The 19,954-nt window shown below is 35.7% G+C and overlaps 1 protein-coding gene across 2 annotated transcripts in view; it reads right to left on the bottom strand.

The window, feature by feature from the left end:
- The window catches only part of ADGRB3 (adhesion G protein-coupled receptor B3), a 468,567-nt gene that overhangs the window by 189,869 nt on the left and 258,744 nt on the right, over positions 1-19,954 (bottom strand). For both annotated transcript variants that reach the window (XM_086744848.1, XM_086744847.1), the window contains exons 13-15: positions 10,657-10,803; positions 9,826-9,901; positions 1,973-2,075 (exon numbers count right to left, since the gene is read on the bottom strand). In XM_086744848.1, coding sequence (XP_086600974.1) covers positions 1,973-2,075; positions 9,826-9,901; positions 10,657-10,803 — 326 coding nt within the window. The remainder of the gene's footprint in view (positions 1-1,972; positions 2,076-9,825; positions 9,902-10,656; positions 10,804-19,954) is intronic.

Below are 19,954 nucleotides of genomic sequence, written 5' to 3'. Positions count from 1 at the left end.
CCATGGTGAGGCAGGCTGTCCCCTGCAGCCCATGGAGGCCCATGGAGGAGCCGAGATCCACCTGCAGCCTGTGGAGGACCCCACGCTGGGGCAGGGCCACAGCCTCCTTCAGGCTATGGAGGGCCCGTGCTGGTGCACGGTGTTCCTGAGGGACTGCACCCCATGGAAAAATGATGAGTGCTGAAGCAGTTCATGAAGGACCGTAGCCTGTGGGTCAGACCCCATGCTGGATTAGGGGAGGAATGTGAGGAGTTCTTCCCTGGAGGAGGAAGGAGCAGCAGAAAAAATGTGTGATGAACTGACCGCACCCCCTGTTCTCTATTCCCCCTGTGCCACTTGGGGGAGGATGTGGAGATAGTTGGGAATAAAGTTAAGCCCAGGAAGAGGGAAGAGGTGAGGGCAAGGTGTTTTTAAGATGTGGGTTTTTTTCTTTTTTTCCCCTCTCATTATACTACTTCAGTTTTAGTGTCAAGAAATGGAATTAGCTTTCCCTAAGTTGAGTTTGTTTTGCCCATAATGGTACCTGTTGAATGATCTCTCCCTGTCCTTATCTTGACCCTGGAGCCTTTTGTTATATTATCTCTTCCCTGTTCCCCTGCAAGTTGGGGAGCGTGAGTGAATAACTGCACAGGGCTTGGTCCTGAGTGGAGCTATACTATGAAGCTGATCTAAAACATCTTTAAACTAAATAGAAACAGAGAACCAGAAAAAACAAAATCTACACAATTCTTCATCAATAAATGTCTTATCTTACTGAAAGATAAGGAGTCAGCTCAGTTTACGTTCCTCTGTTTCTTTCTTTTTTTTTTTCTGCTTGACTTTACAGTAAATTTCACTGAGATGTTCATTGTAATATCATTTTTCTGGGTACTGAATGGTGGGACATAATGACCACTGATGGCAAAACAGTCAGTTTCTTCTAACATTGAGTAAAACACAAATCAAAGATCTAGATTTCAAAGAGTTTTCTTCATACTTTTTTTTTCATACTTTTCTTCATACTTTCCAGAGACACTAAACCAAATTTGCTACTGACAGAAATATTTGGAACTCTCCCAACTGAATTGTACCTATATGACGACTTGAGCAATTGTTCACAACAAAAAAATTACAGCTTTACAGGCTTTAGCGTAACAATAATGTTTACTAAAGCTCTAGTAACTATGTCTCTTCTAATAATCTCTTTATGACTTTATTTAAAGTAAACTCTAACTCTTAGTAACATAAACAGGCAGAGTTTATATGCCACATCTTCACACAAATTACTCCCATGCTTGTTATTTAACATTATTTCCCCAGTATCGTACATGACAAAAATTTCCCACAAGAGATATATTTTATTCTCCCTGTGGCTGTTGGGAGATTGCTGACAGTAGAAAGAAAAACTGTTAATATTTTTCATATAGTTAGACACAGAAGCCCTTTTTTTTTAGATTTAAAACATTTTTAACATGAGATTAAAGGCTGAAAAGTACAGAATTAAAAATAATCGCACAAAAGTTCTCAAACATTTACAAGAATTGTAAGCTAAATTGCAACCAGAGCATTATTTTCAAAGTCTGCTACAACAGGTTAGGTCAAAACTGGCTTTTAAGTGTAAAATAATGAAAGAAAAGAAGAAGAGGCCTGAAGAGCAATGTAGCTTTATGAACCATGCTGGGATTAAAAGGTTAAGCATTCAGCACAATACTACATTTTCAATTGTATCCATCAACGCAGTTAATGGAGAGTTTTCAGTAGAAATTGCTGTTTAAATGAGAACCTCAAAACTCATGGAACAACAATTAATTTTGTTTTGCATGCACTCATGCATGAAACAAGTATACATTCCCTTCAAAGTATGTTAGACTGTTCCCGGGCTTCAGCAGTTAAACTGAGTTTATTACCTGATATTTAAAACAGCCCCACTTCTTTCTGGCATATGATCTGATAAATACTCTTGGAAAAGCATATCAGCTATCCCAGTACTTACATTAGACAGATGAGCCAGTTCTATCTCCAGGAAAGAATCCGTAGTTTTGGGCTCGGGTCGTATAGTAACAACGATGATTTTTGAATTAACAACTGTAAAATTCCTGGGGAAAAAAAAAAAACAAACAAAAAAAACCCCCAAAAAAACCAACATGTAAAAATTATTTAACTTAGAATGAGTTTAAATAAGGCTTTTGATATTACATTTAAAGTAGTATGGATATTTTCTGTAACTTTAGCTGACAAAGTTTTTCTTTTCAAGGAGAAAACATATTTGTTTGGAAGTGGTGAAAACACTCAATCATTACCAAACATACTTGACATGTTAAAGACTGAAGAAGACTGGCAAAAGAGTCATTCCTTAAAGAACAGTTTACCAATTAGAAGGGTGTATTGATGACACAAACATTCTGTCAATGTTTGAATGCATATAATTCGCTTCTCTCAATGGACCCACTAGCTATGTTTTATAAGAGACAGTCATTTTTCTTCCAAAGTGCTGTGTTGGAGGTTTTTTCTGACTGTTAACTGTAAAATTGTGAAGATGGATGAGTGCAATGGGAGATTCTACCGTTCTCTTGATTCTGTGCTGTGAAAAAAAACCTACCTGTTTCTAATTTTTTTTTAAAAACATTGCATTTGGTATAAGAGTGAGCAACTTAGTCATCTAAATACTTTTTAAAATATAATCCATAGTTGTGCCCTGACTGAAATCCCACCAAAACACATCAAGTTTTAATCATATATGTGATATTAGATTTGGTTTTATGTTCTTGTACCAGGTTACTGAAAATAATAATTTTCTGTTAATTTCTCTAATTCATCATCAATCTCTCTTTTCAAGTAAAATGTGGATCACTGTTTGGCAGCTACCTTTCTAGGACAGACCTAGTATTGCCAAGGTTATGCTAATACAGGCATAAAGACATGTTGACATGATGTTCATGTCTGAGACTCTTGCTTCTTATGACCCTGTCAGGTTTAGAACAGCCATCAGTTTAAATCTATTTCTGGTGATCATTCTGGTATTTCCTTTGTATGTAATGCTGCTTTCAACACCTTCTGCTGATCACTGATAAACAAACATAAGACTTAACAGAAAGACATATTGACAGATAGATGTTATCAAAAAAGAAACTAGGCAGTTTAGATGTAGTTATAATAGACAGTATAACTATTTTTTTTGTTGTTGTTTAATTGCTTATTTTCTCTAGGGAAATGGTATTTAGGAGAGGATTCCATTTTGCTGGATCACTGAAACAGGAATTGCCACGGCTACAGTAATAGAAACTTAACTCAGTGGGCACTTTACTCAGCACAAGGAATGAAATTATTCTTCTGGGGCAAGGTACAAATTCTAGTCCAATTTTACTCAGCTAGATTACATAATGGAAATACAATGGAAGTGGCTTTCTATTTTACTTAATTCCTATTTCCTCCCTTTCGTTGCACTTTAAAGTTTCACACATCGTTGATGAAAACAGATGTCTCCAGCAGACTAACATTTAATGTTCAGCAAACTTTCAGTGCGTTCTGTAGAGGGGCAGTAATGACAGCACCTTACTGTACATACAGTAGCTGAATGTCTATAAATGTTCCCAAGTAAGGCAAAAGAAAGAAAAAAACCCCCACAACTGACAAGTCTCCAAATAAATCCAAAACTGATTTCTCTAACAAATCATGACAGGTGGAAAAAGAGCTTACTAAATTAAAAGATTTTGTCCCTTTTGGAAATTCACATAAGCCAATGTAAATACCGATACTTAAGTAATTGATCACAGTCAGTGTTTGTGATTGAGAAATGTTTTCTTGCTGTATCTAATTTTGGTACAATTCTGATGGTTCTAGGGTGAGATCCAAAAGAGCACTTTCCATTAATTTTGCTTCAGTGTCATTAAAACCCTATCAATCCACTTGTTTTCTCAAGAACCCCTAGCAGACTGTTTCAACAGAAAATAAATGTAACTGGCTATATCACTGTGAAATGAAATCTACATCACTCATTGCTGTCCTGTCTGGGCTGAGTTGTATATCTCATATTTGACTGTTCACATAGTCCCTGGAAGAATGCAGTCTGTCTGAACTCACATAACTCATTCAGATGACACTAAACTAAAGCTCAAAGCACTGTAGTAACAAGAATTTCCCTCAAAACCACTGGTGCAGTACCATTGATATCTTTGTTGAGGATAATTTTTTCAACAACAGCTTAGAGCTGAGAACAGTTATTCAGGAATTTAAGTAATCATCTTTTACAAAACATCCTAAGAGGTGGAATATAAGAGTTTCAGTCCCTTTCATGTTGGGAATGACATGGAATGGGAATGATCTATCTCATGTTTCCTGGGCATCATCTTACAGCTTTTTTACGATAGGTGGAGAGTGACTTCACTTATTTCTCCTTCATCAAAAAAGTCTGAAATTTGTCTTTAACAAGAAATGAACTTGTACAGGATGGTGCTGTGCTGACTGTCCAGAAAAATGCACATCAAGGTCAAATTCTGAAATCAATTACTCAGAACATATATTCAATTCCTTGGGAACTATGGTTGAATAAATCCTTGAAGATTCAAGATAACAAAGTTTGATTTAGTAAAGGCTCAAGAAGAACTTCCAGAGCTGGTGTCATAGTGTTTTTTCATTCATCTGAATTAGTGACAGTATTAATAAAGTAGTTATTTTACTAAGCCCTTTTTCTATCTGGGTATACATTTTGAGGGTATTCTTTTATATTGGGGTATACATATTGATTCTGTGTGATATGAAATTCAGGTTTTCTTTTCTTTTTAGAATGACTCCATGTTGCTCAGGAAAAATGAACTATGAATAAGGCATGTTGCTATCTCAAGACAGCATGAAAGAAGTTATAGTTCAATGTGTAAATGTTGTACAGATTACAGAAAAAAATACAGATGCTACAGTAGTAACGCTATGCAGTAAAAGCCTGTCTGAAGTATTCCATCCTCAGTCTAACTAAGCTGACCTAAGGAAGTTTAAGAGTCTTTTTAGCTGGACAGGACCCAAAGGGTTAGGAATGATTTTTCAAATGGGGAGAGAGAACATTTCAGTGCAGGAAATTATAGCAGGAAAAGTAGGGTGGTTGTTTCAGTGACGGGAAGAAAAGCTTGCTACCACTAAATAATTGATTCTTTATTTGTTCTTATTTACTAAAGGAAAAGTTAAAAACTATCTTACAGCATGGCAATATCCAATGTATTCCTTCAGAGTGCTCAGGAGAGAAATCATATATAATATCTTTTAGATTAATATTATGCTGAAAATCAATTTTCTGTGAACCTAACAATAACATAAATGTGCTCAGGGATGCAAGAGCTATGGAAATAATATATAGTCTATGGTGCTGAAAATATTCAATATTTCAATATGTGATTTTAAAAAATCCTTATGACATTACAATAACAGTGCAATGCAGCAAAGTATATTAGGAAATAGAATCAAATGAAGTTTATTTACTTGTGCATGGAAAAAAACATTATTCTATTTTTATAAGGAAGAATAAAATACTTTTATCTTCTTTTCCTTAACCTCCTGTTTACAGTCTTGGCAAAATTATCTGAATAAAATACATGTACCACTAGTATTAAACACATTGTCCAAAAAGTTCTACATTAATGTAATTGCCAAGTTCTCATCTTCCACTGTGTTTACAAGACTTACTTTTAACAGACTTTATGCCAGTAAAAATAAGAAAAATCAGGCCCATATGGTAAAATGCAGCTAATTCTGGAGTTTGTGAAATATATAGTATAGGCTGCCCTAGATAACAAAATCCTCATTTTACTCACTGAACACCTGTGACATACCAGATGGGGATTGATTCTATGATTAGGTGCTTTGAAAGATTTTCCCTAAAGAATACTGAGATATTTTCTGTTTATTTGTTTGTTTATTTTAAATGAATAAGTTCCTTGTGTTGATGCAGAAGCTTGCATACCTTTTAGTGCTGATATTAAGGAATGTATGGGAATGTGTCACCTTTATTCTTCTAAAGACTACAAAAAACAGGTGTTATACAATCAAATATTTACCTTACTCCTACTCTAACTCCTGTAAAGTCAGGGGCTGAAATCACATGGTAAGTGGTGAAGCTTTCTGGATATTTAACTGCAGGCAGTAGAAATTAAGTTTTATCTGGTTGTCAAGGTGTAAATGATGTAGCCTTTGAACTCAAATATGAGCCCATTTTACTTATCTTACCTTTGTTTATTGTTTCTTTTATCTTTATTCCCATCATTAACACATTTTGTCAACTGTCATTTTGTTTAGAATAGCATCACATACGATGCTTATCCAGAATTGTTTTTTAGTTCCTACATTGTTCATAGCTACCACATTTCTAGGTATGGTATCAAAACTAGATGATGTTACCTCCCCTCATATTTTATGATGTTTGCTCCATATACAATGCTATTGTAGTGAAGCATTTCACTATGTTCAGCACTAATATGGTTATAATACCCCATAATAAAGATTCATTTAAAACCTGCATGGCATGTTTGCAAAGAGCATAATAGCTCAACAAATTCAACACTAATCACAGTTGCAGCTTCTTTTTTTCCAATTCAGAATTCCATCCAAATGAACATTAAAACGGTTTGAGTGCGTTAAAATGCATTCAATAGTATTTAGTATCTTCATCAGTGACATAGACAGTGGGATTGAGTGCATTCTCAGCAAGTTTGCAGATGACACCAAGATCAGTGATGCAGTTGATATGCTAGAGGGAAGGGATGCCATCCAGAGGGACCTTAACAGGCTTGAGGAGTGGGCCCATGTGAACCTCATAATGTTCAACAAGGTCCTGCTCCTACGTTGAAGCAATTCCCAATATCAATACAAATGAGGGGATGAAAGGACTGAGAGCCGCCCTGAGGAGAAGGACTTGAGGATACTTGTGGATGAAAAATCGGACATGAGCTGGCAATTTGTGCTTGCAGTCCAGAAAGCCTCTGGACTGGGCTGCATCAAAAGAATCATGGCCAGCAGGTCAAGGGAGGCAATTCTCCTCCTCTGCTGTGCTTTTGTGAGATCCCACATGGAGCACTGCATCCAACTGTAGGGTCCCCGCTACAAGAAAGGCATGGACCTGCTAGAGCAGGTCCAGAGGAGGGCCACAAAAATGACCAGAAGGCAGGAGGGCCTTTCTCCTATGAAGAAAGGCTAAGAGACTGGGGTTGTCCAAGCCGGAGAAGAGAAGGCCCCAGGGAGACCTTATTACAGGCTTTCAATACTTAAAGCAGGCATATAAGAAAGACAGAGAGAGACTTTTTACCAAGGGCTGTAGTGACAGGACAAGGCACAAAACTGAAGGATGATAGATTTAGATTGGACATAAGGAAGAAATTCTTTATGATGAGGATCGTGAGGCACTGGAACAAGTCGCCCAGAGAAGCCGTGGATGTTCCATCACTGGAAGTGTTCAAGGCCAGGTTGGATGGGGCTTTGAGCAACCTGATCTATTTAAGGATGCCCCTGCCCATGGCAGGTGGCGCTGATTAGACTGTCTTTGAGGATCCCTTCGAACCCAAACTTTTTGATGATTCCATGAAAACAGTTTGCAACTGTGACACCTTTGAGGTACTATTTTAAGGTCATGAGATCAAATTTTGAGTATGAACGCAATGAATAACGAAATCCAGCATGATAAACTTCTTGATGAGATAAGAGATGTAAGCTGTAAAAATTTCAGTATAACTTCATTATAAATATTAAAGAAGTGCAGGGAAATACTGAGGTGCTTTACTCTGAACAAAGAAGATACTAGAGGTATCTGGGAATATGTTATATTTTTATATCACAGATTAATAATGAATTTTATGCCTTATTCACATACATAAGAGAAAGTAATAGTGCTTGTTTCCTTTTCTTGGGCAGCTGAGAATTGGATTCAAATAATACTGAACATATTAAGAGGCAAAGTGGGATATCTTCATATTTGAATTTCTAAACACTTCGTTTATGAATAGATAGATGGAGATTTTTAGACCATTTTGCTTTAGAAACTTACAAAACCTCTCTATGAACTGTATTGTACAGAGAAATGGTCAAATTTGCTGTGTAAATCAGTAACCAGATGAAAGTAGAACAGATAAAAGCAAAAAAAAATGGGGAACTGAGATGCACTTTCTCATAGTCCGTAGTACTTAAGTTGCTGTACTTTTATGTGCCTACTCTGCCCCTACACCTGCTACATGGGATGCTATTGATTCTAGGGAAAATCTAATAAGGCCTATAAATCTCACTTTTCTAATGGATTAAATAAAAGCCCTGAAAGGCTTTTCATATAAGCAAATATACAGCATTCAAGGTTCACACTTCTTTTCTGTAAATTAAAACTACTGAACTATGAGAACTGAAAAGGCATGATCATAGATTGTGGTTCACAGTAAACAGGTACATGGCTACCTTGATGATTTCCTAGGATTGGCAGATTGAAAAGAAAGATATGTTGTGTCTAATTGTCTAATTATTCTGTATTATATATTATAATAACATATATAATATACAATTATATAATTATTATTATTCTATTATCTGTAATTATCTAATCCCTAATCATTGTCTATAATCCTATCCAAAAAGGACTGACTGCTATAGCCATTTGGCTTTGTCTCTTGAATATGGGAGAAAAGAAGAAAAAATATCTCTCACAGACATCTCGTCCTTCCTAGCCAATTTCAGGAACCGGCACAACAAATGGAAAGTGCTTAGTGACATTTCAGAAGTGGATGAGCTGGCATTTGTACCATGCCTTAAGCACAGATGGCTCTTGCTAGCACTTCCCAGGCTTCAGGTGTCCTCTATGGACATCACTGTTTGAATTGCACTCTACCTCAGAGAGATTTCTGTCCCCAACATTGCAGCTGCTCATTGCACAGTGTATTACAACTTTACTGGGAAGTGTTTTATTTTTTGTTAGGACTGAGACTTTTTTGTTTTCAAATATATTTTGTCAAAAACCTGTTGGTTTTCCATAAAAATTTTTGTTTCAAATCCTGAAGTTTTGGTTAAATAGGGTAGGGAAAGGTGATCTGATGTCTTCTTAATTACTATCCAATCTAATTATTATGAGTTCATTAGCAGCTATTATGACACAATCTGGACCTGTGTCTTTTACCGTAAAAGGATATTAGTAGACCAATGGTGCACAGGATCATGTGAAATAAGATAGTATTAATGGACCATGAAATGATCTTAACCAGTAATTTGAGAAGAGAGGGGGAAATGTTTATTTCCATATTGGCTGTTATCAGGTACAGAAAGGAAAAACTGAAACAAGAGACTCTCTTATTTCTTTATGAATGTATATGGCCCTCATAACTGACATACCACAGCTGTTCAGGCACATGAATATCTTGTTTCTAAAATGGATCCTCTCTATAGCTCTGCTATCCCTTCTGAGTACAACTTGTACTGAAAAAGTACTTAGAAAACTACTACTAAAGACGTCTGTAAAAGTAAAGCAGACAACCTTAGCACATCAGGTTATGATGTCGTTACTGGATCACTTATACTAACTGGACAAACAGTAGTTTGAAGCACAAATGGCCTGAGCATTAATGTGCATCAGTGTGTACACTTCTAATAAAACATTTCTGTAATTAAGCTTAATATTGATTACATAAAATATAAATTAAGCCAATTTGAAAAAAGGCTATTTCTATCATACAAATTACTAAGCGTGAAGGAAAGACAAATATACACATATATAACAGGGGAAAAAAATCCAACAATAACAATATGCAGTCTTGTTTGTTTGCCTTTATCCTGACATATTGTGTAGTTATGATCCTGAAATAGTCTAATTCATATTGTATTTATAAAATTTCTTACCTCAAAGTGGGCAAAATGAGTTCTAAATTTTTGTATAGCACTGCTCCAAGTACAAATACAGTTGATTCATCTAGTTCTGAAAAAAGCAAGGAAAAAAAAGATTTTTAAACTCTCTCTCCCAAACCTTAATCAGCATAAAAATATCATTGTGAATATCATTTCTCTTTCTAGTAGAAATTGTATTTTAAATAAACCATCATCATTTCTAATTATATCCTGGAAGTCTGTCAGAAACATGTAGCACTGTCAGGAATATATCAAAAGATTTAAACCACTGGAAATAATATTTTCAAAAAGTCCATCACTGTGTACTGACATCCATGCTAGGTCATTTACCTTTATAATTAAGTTTACTCAAAGACTGTCTTTAGAGTTTAATGCCTAGTGAGAAAATGTCAGAGATCTGCACTGCAACAGTATTTTTAAAACATGTTTGAAGCCAGTGTAATTTGCCTGCTGAGCATCCTTTGGTAAAAGTTAGGTCATCTGTTGGAATGGTTCAGTCTGTTGGAGTGGAGAAGCTTCAGGGCGTTCAGCAGAGCTGCACTTCAGGTCACCTTATTACCACCACAGCTACAATCCCGTGCACAATAACTAGGCATTGGCTCTGTGCCACAGAAAATAATGTCTAGGATTTCTACACCACTTTCTATTCAAGATGCTGAAATTAAGGCCCATCATTTCCCTCTGGGATAAGCTGTGGGTACTAGATATCTTTTGAAGATGGATAAAATAACCACTTCTATATCACACAGTGGTCCTATGAGACAAACATTCTGAGTTCTCTTGTTAAAGCTAACACAAAATTAACATGCTGATGTTCTCATTTACCTGTAGACATAGGAGTGAAAATATTTTTTGGAATGACAACCCTGTCTTCTGAGTTTCGTGCCCAGTCAACCATTCCTTTTCTTCCTTTCATGGGGAAATTGATGTCAGTTAAAACAGATGCAGCAGGAAGCTTCTGAATGCTAGCCACTAGCAAAATAAATTTAAAAAAAATCAAATAAAGTTGTGTTTCATACTTTAAGGCATCATACAATGATAACAGTGCAGCAATAACAAAAAAATGTTTAATAATACATTTCAAGTAAAGCAGGAATTTATAGGACATTAACTGGCACAGAAAGTGTAATCTTCTGTTTATTATGGAGTTCTATGGATTGATTGTGTGGCATTGATCATCTCATTTGTCAGCCAGATTCTGATTAAGTTTCTTAACAAGGATTATTGAATATACTGGCTTATACTCTGAAATTCACACAAAATGACATCATCGTGTCTTCAGAGCAAATTCTAAAATGATCAAATGTGACAACGAAAGGAAGAGGACACTGCAAATTGCTTTGGGAGACATAACTGCTAGATGCAGGCTAATGAAGCAATAACAGTGCTTTTATCCTCTATACAGGCACAATTTCAAGCTAGACTCATTAAGGAGATTCATATATTAAAAGACCTGATTGCTTCCACACAAATGAGAATAATGCAGTACAGTAGTTGATTTCTTTTCCTTGAAAGAATAATCCCCATTCTGAATTTTTAATTATATTTTTTCCATCTAAAAAAACCTCAAAACCCCCAAACAACATCACTACTATATCTGTAACAGTTACAGAAAGACAGAAGAAACAGGTATCAGATCTAATAATAGGCAGTTTGGAATTTTGTTTACTTGTTCTCATTTTCTCTTTGTTTTCTAACTCAACTATTATCTGGAAATCAGTCTCAGCTTTGCTATGAAATCCAAATATGACTCCATGGCAATACTCTCAGTGTCTAGTAAAACTCAAACTACTTTTAAGGAACTGACAGGGCTGCAAGTGTTTACATACACTCAGAGAGACGACAAACACCACACAGGGAGCACTAGCTCCCTTCTTAATGTAAGGCATGTTGGTAGTCATTTCCTGTGCAATGCTCTTCCTAATCAATATATGAAGAGGCTAATGTAGTTGGAAGAGTTCGGACATCAGGATTATACTTTGATCTGCATAACGATTTCACTGCAAGGGGGGTTAAATATAAAGACAACGAAGAACAGCTGTAAAAGCAATCAGAACAGCAAAATCAAAGTAAAAAATGATTAGATGTCTCATCAATGCATTTTACCTGAAAGGAAACTGTAATTCAGATCCAAGGGAAGAGGAAAATTAAGAGGTTAACAATATTAACTCTACAAATATATTCTTTGATAGTTGACTCTTAGTTTCAAATTAGACTGGTTATACGTTATAGGATCACATTAGTGAGGTGGTACTAGAGGTTATTTCAGGCTTACCATTATAAAACTATTGTCAGGGCTTTACAATGCTAGATACAATCCCCTCTGGGCTGAAATTGGCAAATACATTCCCAGCCCTAAAGGGATGTTTAATCTTGTGATTTTTCAGGTGGTGTGTAGAGGGAAAAGAGTTCAGGTGTTTTAGAATTACTGGGGCATAAAATGGATTGCATGTTTTCACATGCAGTCAATGGTTATACAGAATATATTAACACTGTAAAAATGGATTTTTTTTCCATAGTTCTTAAAATAAAAAAAAAAGAATTCTATTTTCCACATAAATAAAATTAAACCCGCAGTTATTTTGTTTTCAAAATTAAATAGAGCCTGTATAAGACAGTATCAGTTTGGTTTTTTTTTTTTTATTTGCACAGTATTTATCTGTGTATCTAACTATCTATCTATTTGTCTAAGTAGCTAGAAGAGCCTTAATATTTCATCCATCTTTTGGATGACAGTTCCCTTTATTGAAATAGAAAATCAATGTTATTCAATGGAATTCACTCTGCAAAACAGAAAACCACTTTAGGACTGGATAAATGGTGAGGGTCTAGGATAGTACCTCTCTGGACTCTTTCTATCTCTGTATTTTAAAGCCAGTCATCACAGTACCTAAGCACTAAGAACCAAACATTCCAAAACATTTGTTAATATTCAGGCAATGAATAACACAAAATCCAATAAAAAAACCTAAACATTTGGCTTACGGCTTACATGCAATAAATACAAATATATTTATTTATAGGGCAGTGTTAGGATTACAGTTGTACTTGATGATCTTAAAGGTCTTTTCTAACCTAAATGATTCCACGATTCTCTGATTCTGTATATTCCCATTCATGGTTCAGACAAGTTTTTCTTCTACTCACAATCAAACAAAAGTGTTTTTATTTAATTTCACAGAAGATGCAAGCTTAATATCCTGAAGATTCTGGATCTTACAGATTATTATGTCTTTCTTTAGCCACTTTGCTGAATGATTCCAAAAGGATGTGCCTACTAATTTCCAACAAGGCACTGACATTTGAAAGTGTAAGATAATTTAACGGAATCTGACTGGAAGCAACTATTTCAGTTCATCGACATGTCCAGGTGGATATATGAAACAGTTTCCATCTCTTGAGTGCCACTGTATTTTATTTTTTTAAAAAAGCTAATATTCTTGTTAAATATTAGTCTGCACCTCATTTCAATGAGACCTTGGAGCATGACTAGCTGTACTTCCATTGTGAAATGCAGCTTTGCTGCTCTCTCAGTTTTAATCTGCAGCATGAAAAACTGTATATACAGTAAACCAGTATTTACGGTATTATGAACATGAAACTCAACAAGCTGTTTAGAGGATAATATGTATAAATCAGGTAGTAGGTCATTCACATGTCAGAAACTTAACAGTTTCTTATACATAGATGATAAGATAGAATTATACGTAATACACTTTGTCCTTTATTCTACTCTTCTAATGTAGGGTTGGATTAGAAAATTACACTCAAAATACTGGAACTCAAATGATTCAATTTTGCATTTGCTGCACACGCACTTTGTCTTCTCATTTCGCAAAACAAAAGTTGCTTGTTTATAATACACACAGAAGATGTATAATACTGGAAAAGAAGTCAATGAGAATATTAATAAGAATGAAATTGTAAAGTAGAAAAAAAAACATGAAAAAAAGAAAAAATAAAACTAAAATGAAAATTGTCTAAGCAGAAATTGAAGAAGATCTGCACAGACCATTTTATATTAAGGAACTTTAAAATATAAAATTTCCCATATACACCATATACAGCATGTCTTATCTCAGATGGAACCATATTTGAGTTATTGCTGTAATACATTTTTTTTTTTTGTAATCTGACTACATTTTCCTGGACTGTTTTTGATGAAGACATAATGCTAAGAAGTAACCAGGTAACCTGTCTGGTCACTCCTCAGATAATTCTGATAGTTTGCATATGCCCTACTGTAGACACAATCCAAACTTTTCCAATATAGAAAAATCTCTTTTTTATTTATTTGTATTATGGCAATTTCTATGATGCTCCAGGCATTGCTCAAAAAAAAAAAAAAAAAAAAAACAACCAAAAATAAAAAAACAGAGCTTGCATTAATTTGGAATATTTTTTTGATTTTGACTTAACCAGCATGAAGCAGAAATGAAAAAAAAAACCACCCAGAGGGCTTTTGGTGGGAAAAAAACCTTAGAGACAAAAAGTCTGAATGTAGAGAAACATGTTTAGGGTACAGAATAAGTTGCATTCTTTCACTCTCTGGTCAGCCTCTTTTGTTGTGAGTCCTAAATAGCTTGAATTACAATTTTAATATGATTCTCAAAAGTAAAATAAAAACAGTAGAAAAAGAAATCTCATCCATGGTACCTGACTGTGTTCAACATTTGAAGAATGCACGAAGTAGAACATATACTTTATTTATTCAAAAAATGGCACAATGATATATCTGAATCTTGCAGGTGAAATCTATATGCCCTAGATGGGAAAAAACCTCACCAAGCTAGAGAGAAAAAAAAGCCTTTCTTTTTAGAATTCTTTCAGCATTCTTTTGATGCACCCTGGTATAAAGGACAAGACAGTGGTTCAGTTACACATAAGAACACATACATATTTGATGACTCCATAATAATTATTGATTCAGAATAATCTATTTAAGTAGTCTAGTCTAATCAATTTAGTGATTGCTTTGACCCCTAATGGATTCATTTTAATATCCATTACAAATACATCTCCATTTACCTTTATTTCATTTTCACATTGTAGTTGCAGACAACCTGTCCAATACTGCTCTACTGAAAAATTCAGTACTGGCAACTACTAACTGCTCTTACTTACTGAGTAAAATAAAATCTCTTTGGAATGGATTAACTCCAAACTCAAAAGAATGGAGAATTTTCCATGACTGTCCAAATGAGCTGATTACACCCAGTGAACAAAATTTAAGCAGTTTATTTAGAGCAGCACAAAAGTGGTTAATTAATGTGTCAAGAAAATTCTGAGTGAAATAAAAATTGTGTAGTTCTTGTATGCTAGTCCTTTTAGATCATGGCCTAGAACAGAAAAGCTGAAATGTATTGCTACAATCTCTATAACCCTGAATGAGTTATAAGCTGCCTAGTGCAACTTCCAGTAGCTCTCTGACTGATCTGGATTGCTAAATAATAAAAGATAAAGCAATCAAATAAGTGGCTTTGATCATCTTCCACTTCTCTTTACTATCCACCCGTTAGCCTCCTGTGTTGAATAAAAACAATCCTACAATCACTTAAGATACAGAGGTACGGGAATTAATTGTTTTAAAAGGCATCAGTGCCTTGACTGAATTGGAAAACCAGATAGAGAAATCTGTGGGACTGGCATAAGACGTCAACTTCTGCTTAACCCTCCCTGTCAGAGCAAGAAAGTGGAACTTTGAATTTCAGTCACAGACAACAGAGAATTGGCTAGGCATATCAGCAGCATCACTCACTCTTTTCCTGCCCTATTCTGACTCGTCCTTTGACAGCATACTAGACATATATTATTCGGCATTTAGTAAACTTGAGTTAATCACACAAAAGGTTTTGATTTTTCAGATAGAGGATATTAAACTGCCCTGGGACAGCTACTGCTAAATTTATTTCTGAGTAAAATAGTCATGAATAGAACTGCCATTGTCACAGACGTTCAGAATAAAGAATATTAAAGGATTTTTGTGTTAAGATTCAGAATACTGAGTATTTCTGCAAACATCTATATTAAGAAGACCAAATCAGAATAATATTTCTATATTTTAGAATTATTCTGTTGACTCTAAATGTAAAATCTTTCGTTTTTTATAGAAAAAAAATAAGCTTATTTAAATCAGCTCATGTTGGATACATGGGGAACAAAGTCTTGCTTGGCTCATCATCAAAAAGCCAGATGGACATATTGAAGATGATATTCGTAACAGATTTTCTCTATCCACTTAAACCCCATAATTTCAAAGACAATCTGCAACAAACACAAATGGTGAAAGTCCCTTTTCAAGGCGACCAATTTGTGGATCTCCAGATTTGCTACGGAACTCTGCATCTGAGCAGGCTTGATGATCTCCTTTAAAATCCTTCTCTCAGTACAAAGATAAATCCACCTCTTACCACTCACAAGATTATGTATAACAGAAGGACTGTGGTGAAATGACATCCTCTTATATGAGCATAAGAAGAAAAACTAGGTAATTTTCCCTCTGCAAATAATACTCATGAAATCTCCCTGCAGTGAATCAACATCAAACAACGGTCAGAAAAACACTCCTAAGAAATTATAACTTAACAGATCCACCACTTATTGTTATTATTATCAACACAGAAATGATGTCATCTTAAATTAGAACCTTGTTATGTCCTGCTGCTCTTGGCAGACAAGAGAGGGATGTCCCTAGAAGCCTGCTGTGCACTTGCATTCCTGAAGCTCATCAGCCCACAGCAGCTATCCTCTGACTGTTCAAGCTTTAGGTAGCAAGACAAACTACTTGTATAGGCAGAAGCAGAAGTAGACATTTCACAGATAGTAGAAATTTTCACTAATCAGGCATGAGTTCTGCATGTGTCCTCCCTTTGGTGTCAAGCAAACTGTACCTTAAATGAGCTCACTGTTGGAGGTTAAGAATAATCATAGAATCACGGAATGGTTCGGGTTGGAAGGGACCTTTAAAGGTCATCTAGTCCAACCCCTCTCTAAGGACCAGGAACATCTCCAACCAGATCAGGTTGCTCAGAGCCCTGTCCAACCTGGCCTTGAATGTTTCCAGGGATGGGACATCTACCGCCTCTCTGGGCAACCTGTTCCAGTGTTCCACCATGCTCATTGTAAACAATGTCTTCCTTACGTCCAGTCTGAATCTACCCTCCTTTAGTTTAAAATCATTACACCTTGTCCTACCACAACAGGCCCTGCTGAAGAGTGTCTCCCCATCTTTCTTATAAGCCCCCTTTAAATACTGAAAGGCCCCAATAAGCTCTCCCGGGAGACTTCACCAGGCTGACCAACCCCAACTCTCTCAACCTGTCTTCATAATGCATTAGGTTAATCAAGATGCTACCCTTACCCTTAACAGTGAAACTCAGGAAATATCACATATGCATATGCATTCTTTTGAGTGGTTTCTGATTGCACATTTGTTATGACAAAAAATCCAGCTTGACTAAATAAAAATAGGTAAATCTTAAGATTACAATTCTTCTTTTTCCAAACCTTTCCTTGTCCCAGGTATGGAAATAAAAATGGAAAATAAAAATTTAGAAGCTCAAACAGTAATTAAAGCATTAAGAATTGTTGTTATGGACAACAAAAGCTTCCTTTAAAAAAAAAAAAAGATTATGTAAACAATTAAATTTTGCTCCCTGAGAAAGAATTAGTGTTCAGAAGTGGCTACAGCATCATAGAATTTGTACATGTTCCAGATGCTACTTCTGCATGTCCCTCTAGAGGAAAAAAAAAAAAGAAATCTTAGCATTTTTATAATTTTAAAATCATTTTTACTATTTACTTATTATTAATGCATACTGTAAGATGAATATGGCTCTTTACAGCTGGCCAATGTGGAATGCTAAGAACAAAATCACTTTTAAATTTGCAAATCTGAATCACAAGTTTGCAGAAAACACAATCGAACTCATGAAAATGTAAACAATATTTTATGAGCAGTAAGAAGAAAATGTGTTCTCATGATAAATGGAATGTTTCCTGAAATATGTAGTTGTTCAGAAAAATGCTTTAAACAAAAGGAGGACACGGTAGGATGCTGTACTTCATTAACCAGAAGACAACTCCATCTTCTGGGACTTTTATTGAAAATGAAGACACGAACAGCCAAAGAGACCCAGAGCCACATTCAAAGTACTCTGTGTTTCTGAAAGCTTTATTTTTTTTTCCATTCCTCTTACCATATTGTGCATTCATGCTACTAGGACTAAGGTCTCCAGGACTAAGGTCTCCCTTAGCAACTCTTGCTCTGTCATAAAGCACTTCTCAAGGAAAAGTAAGACACAGCATAAAGCAAGACAGGACATGGAGGCTGATACAGGAGATAGAATGAGTTGGTATTTAAGTGCATGAATTTTAATGTTACAGCCATAAAGATGAAAGTCATGGCAATACTGAGGGGGCAAGACCACCTGCAACAGTATTTTAGATTGACTGCACAGGGAAGGTGCAGAAAACAAGCATTTTTTGATTACTAAGATGAGTGGAAAATGTGTCTCTGCTGGTGATTCGAGCTGATAACGAGACAAAAGGAGAGTGAGACTGAAGGTAATGTCAAGGTAATGAAGTCAGAAGGTGGGAATTATGATGAAGCTGTCATCAGAGAAAGGGAGAAAGAAGAAAAATTGAGAGAGAGAGAGATCATTTATATGTTTATTTATCAGGTTTACTGATTATTAGATATCCACTAAGAACTATTAAAAAGATAGACAGAGAGGACTTGACAGAGGAGAATAGATCAGTAATGGGGCAAACAAACATGAAAACCGTTAGCAAGGAATTGATAAAAATATTGTCTCAATATTATATTGCTTGAGAAGATGAAGAGCAGAAGTGGAATGGTTCTCAGAAACAGTAAACTGAAGCAAAGGAAAGATAGCCATTATCTTACATCTAGGGAAATGACAACTAAATCCTATCATTCAGAAATCTAGAAGGTGGTGAGCTATGCAGGATATTGAAAGGTGATATAAGAAGTGAATTCTCAGCCATTGTGATAGAATATTTGAAGTATGACAGCCACACACAGAGAAAACAAAATAAAGCATGTGAATCAATATATGTTTCTAATCACAGCTTTTTGTAGCAGACTAGAAACAAATATCTACTATATTTTCTTATTGAAGAGCTTTTTTAATCATACAAAATGGCATCTTGAAGAACTTTCAGATACAATTATGAGCAAATTAAAACTGAGAACTGTAAATTACTCTGGCACATAATCTCGGAGCGTTAATAGTATGGAAGTGGCTAGTGAATCCTAAACAGTAGAGCCTGATTAAAAGCCATATCCTGCAAAACAGTAGATATGGAGGAAATACTTGCAGATGGCCCTCTTTTTTACAGTGATTCACTAGGCATATATAAATTTCTCCATGTGCCTTCCCAGAAGTGTTACAATCAGAGCATCTCAGTGCTTTCTTTATACTTTGGCTCCATTAAGATGGGAAATTAGACAGAGCAGCAGGTACGCTCCTCAAAAAGCTCAAGCCTGTATCTATGTTTACTGACCGGATTGGTCCCCTTGTTAAATGCATCTGCAGTTGCTTTCTTTTTTAAAACTGCCCAAGTCAGAGAAAGCATTGCTGGTCTAAAGCTGCCTGTTGGACTACTGATCTAATGTTTTGAGCACTTGAATTAGGAAGATTTGTGATCAGTGTGGTCCCCCTCTGAAGAAGGGACCCCCATCTGAAGGAAGTATAAACCTTCCTCACCTAGGATGAGAATATCCATTAGGATTCAAGGCTATCAGCATCAAAACCTGAGCTATCTAGGAGGAAAGGAGGACCAAAACCATATTTGAATACTCATTTGACAATAGGCACAATACATAAACCAAGGGTTCAGAAGAAAGACAGATGTACTTAATTCATCCTAGAAAACTGAGAGATGTTTCAAATTAGTGCTTTACTGAATGCTTGACTCTACAGCAGACAAAAAGAGTTCTGTTATAAATTTAGTATTTCCTGGTCAGCATCTATAGTGGATATCTTCCATTCTGAGTTTTGTATTCCACCTGGAGACCAAGCTGCCATAAGCCAGTGCACCCCCATCACACACACAGCGCCACAGCTTTAGCTCCCTGTGCTCAAAATCAGCTCTGATA

Source organism: Chlamydotis macqueenii, chromosome 3 (genome assembly GCF_036417535.1).
Source record: "Chlamydotis macqueenii isolate bChlMac1 chromosome 3, bChlMac1.mat, whole genome shotgun sequence".
Classification (NCBI taxonomy): Eukaryota; Metazoa; Chordata; class Aves; order Otidiformes; family Otididae; genus Chlamydotis; species Chlamydotis macqueenii.
The sequence above is the reverse complement of the archived record's forward strand: the minus strand, read 5'-3'. Positions and strand labels throughout refer to the sequence as shown.